This window comes from Vigna radiata, chromosome 5, assembly GCF_000741045.1.
Source record: "Vigna radiata var. radiata cultivar VC1973A chromosome 5, Vradiata_ver6, whole genome shotgun sequence".
NCBI lineage: Eukaryota > Viridiplantae > Streptophyta > Magnoliopsida > Fabales > Fabaceae > Vigna > Vigna radiata.
The window spans coordinates 9,122,222-9,125,527 of NC_028355.1; the positions used below are offsets into that span (position 1 = coordinate 9,122,222).

Genomic DNA, 3,306 nt, shown 5'->3' on the forward strand with positions numbered 1-3,306 from the left:
TCAAAATGTCACAAAACACTAATTCTCAAAATTTGTACAAAGACTTTAGTATAGTCGAATAAATTAATGATGGAGTCGACTTTACTACAGCTTTGTCACACAGTTATAAGTTCACAAAAGTGTTTGTGGTTTTCGTGCTTTAAAACATGTGTAATGCATCCAGAAATGATGTAACAAGTATAAGCTCAATCTATATGCATTCACATAGAAATACAACACATAAACATGTTCAACAGATATATCAACCATTTAGCATAAGAACATGTAGCACAACATCATAAGTGTGTTATTAAGCAATGTGTTGTCATCATAGAAAACCAGAGTGATATAGATATTGTGTTGTCAACAATCTCAACAATCTCCCCCTTTTTTTATGATGCACAACCATGATTAATAACCAACCATGTTTGTACAATCTCATGCAAAATAGAGTAGCAAAAGATATAACACAGTTCAAATACTCTGCATGCAGTATAACCAGACAACAAAATATCAAGCAGAATATGAGACAAAAACACATTCTTCCCCTTTTATAAAGCTTTCATAAATTCTCTCCCCCTTTGTGCATTAACAAAACATGGATGCTCTAGATATTTATGTTGATATTCAAACAGAGATGCATCAGAAAAAAATATGTGCAATTTCTTAAAATGCAATGATGCTCCCTGTATCACATTTAATCACATGTAAAAGATAACTTCCCCTAAAATGCAGGCATGTGAAGAAAAATGTGTAAAATGTAATACCCCCCTGTCATTATGCATGGATATCAAAACCAGATTAGATGCACAATGCAGTATAGATGATCAGAGTATACAAACAGTATAGCAAAGAGTTGTATCAAAGACAAGACATCAAACAATTTAGTCATGCAATAATACAAACTTCAACAATCTCACAATATTATCTCAATCAAGATATGCAAAATAGATTTAGATCAGAGATACTTGCAAATAATCAAGATAAAGTAATCAAAGAACCAAAAATAATCAAATTCCAAAATTGGAATTTATAACCCTGTTATGAGCAGTCGATTGAATTATTTTCCCAGTCGAATGCATTGTTTCCCAATGATGTTGAATTCCACATGTAGTTCCCAAAGCAATGTTTTTCATGCAAAACCTTACAAAGATCTTCCACGGATCAAGCATTTTAGTTATGCAAGAAATATAATCAAAGAGAAGTCAATATGTAAAGATGTGTAACAAATAAAACATATTCGACTTCTAACATATCATAGTCGAATGTAGAATCATTTTATGTTACTATCATTTAAAATTCCTAGTTCATTTCGAATTGTGAAAAATCTCTCTTTATTCAGAGGCTTTGTAAAAATATCAGCCCATTGATGTAAAGTATCCACATACTCAATCTTGATTTCACCCTTACGGATGTGATCTCAAATGAAGTGATGCCTTATTTCAATGTGCTTAGTTTTCAAATGTAGCACAAGATTCTTTGTCAAATTTATGGCACTAGTGCTATCACATTTTAAAGGAATGTTATCTACTTTTATACCATAATCCTCTAATTGACTCTTGATCCAAAGAGATTATGCACAACAGCTTCCAGCTGCTATGTACTCAGCTTCTACGGTGGATAAAGCCACACAAGCTTGTTTCTTTGAATGCCAAGATATCAGGGATGATCCAAGTAAGTGACATGTGCCACTGGTGCTATTTCTGTCTAGTTTACAACCTCCAAAATCAGAATCACTATACCCATCAAGAAAAATGTTTGTACCACTTGGATACCATAGTCCTAGGTCTTTGGTTCCTTCGAGGTATTTCAAAATTCTTTTTACAGTTGTTAGGTGTGATTCTTTAGGTGAAGATTGAAACCTAGCATAGAGACAAACATTGTGCATTATGCCAAGCCTACTGGAAGTAAAGTAAAGGAAGGATCCAATCATACCTCGATACATTTTTTGGTCAACACACTTTCCAGCCTCATCAAGATCCAAATAATAGTTGGTTGCCATAGGAGTTGCAGCCTCCTTACAGTCCAGCATTTTAAATTTATTCAACAAATCGTTGCAGTATTTGGATTGGTGAATAAAAATTTCATATTTAGTTTGCTTGACTTGTAGACCAAGTATGTCAGTTCTCGCATCATGGACATTTCAAAATCTTCCTGCATGATCTTTGAAAATTCTTTGCACAGCATAGAGTTAGTTAAACCAAAGATGATATCATCAACATATATTTGGACATATAGTTTATCCTTGTTTGAACTCTTGATGAACAGAGTTGAGTCGACTTTGCCCCTTGAGAATCCTTTCTTTATGAGAAATTCCCTTAAACGTTCATACCATGATCTTGGAGCTTGCTTCAAGCCATATAGAGCTTTTCTTAGTTTGTAAACATGGTCATGATGTTCAAAGTCTTCAAATCCCGGTGGTTGTTCCCCATAAAGCTCTTCCTTAATGTATATGTTAAAGAATGCACTTTTGACATCCATCTGAAACAACCTGAATTTCATTGTAGATGTAATAGCAAGAAGTATCCTTATTACTTCCAGTCTGGCTGCAGGAGCATATGTTTCATCATAGTCGATTCCTTCTTCCTGGCAGTAGCCTTTTGCAACTAATCTTGCCTTGTTCTTTATGATCTCACCAGTGTCATCCATTTTGTTCCAAAATACCCACTTTGTACCTATAACTTGTAGGTCGGGTCTTCTAGGTGTAAGTTCTCATACATTATTTCTTCTGAATTGGTTCAAATCTTCTTGCATTGCCATCATCCAGTTTTCATCCTTTAGTGCCTCTTCTACTTTCTTTGGCTCTATTTTGGATACATAGGCAACATTCATGCAAAATTGATTTAATTGCCTTCTTGTAGATACACCTCTTGAGATGTCACCAATAATGTTGTTAGTAGAAACATTCCTTGGTACTCTCCACTCTTTAGTCGATTCCGTTCTGGGAGAGTCGACTTGTTCATTACTGTTCTCCTTGTCAGTGGGTTCTTCAGGCACTTCTTCTTCTCCTGCTGAATTATCATCCTCTTCAGTTAAGTCCTTGACGTGCTCAGATACATTAGGAGCCATGATAAACTCATCAAATGCAACATGAATAGATTCCTCAACATTCATAGTCCTTTTGTTGTACACCCGATAAGCTTTGCTGTTTAAGGAATATCCTATGAAAATAACTTCATCTGCTTTGGAGTCAAACTTGCTGAGATTCTCTTTACCATTATTCAGCACAAAACATTTTCTTCCAAAGATTCTCAAATGTGAGATGTTTGACTTTCTTCCTCTCAGCAACTCATAGGGAGTCAGCTTTAACATTGACCTTATGATAGC

At 34.8% G+C, this 3,306-nt stretch overlaps 1 protein-coding gene across 1 annotated transcript; it reads right to left on the minus strand.

Annotated features, from left to right (window-relative positions):
* Window positions 1-1,552: 1,552 nt before the first annotated feature.
* LOC106760285 (uncharacterized mitochondrial protein AtMg00810-like) lies at window positions 1,553-2,011 on the minus strand. The gene has a single exon (XM_014643739.1). It carries the CDS (start codon window positions 2,009-2,011, stop codon window positions 1,553-1,555), a length of 459 nt encoding a protein of 152 aa, XP_014499225.1.
* Window positions 2,012-3,306: the final 1,295 nt, after the last annotated feature.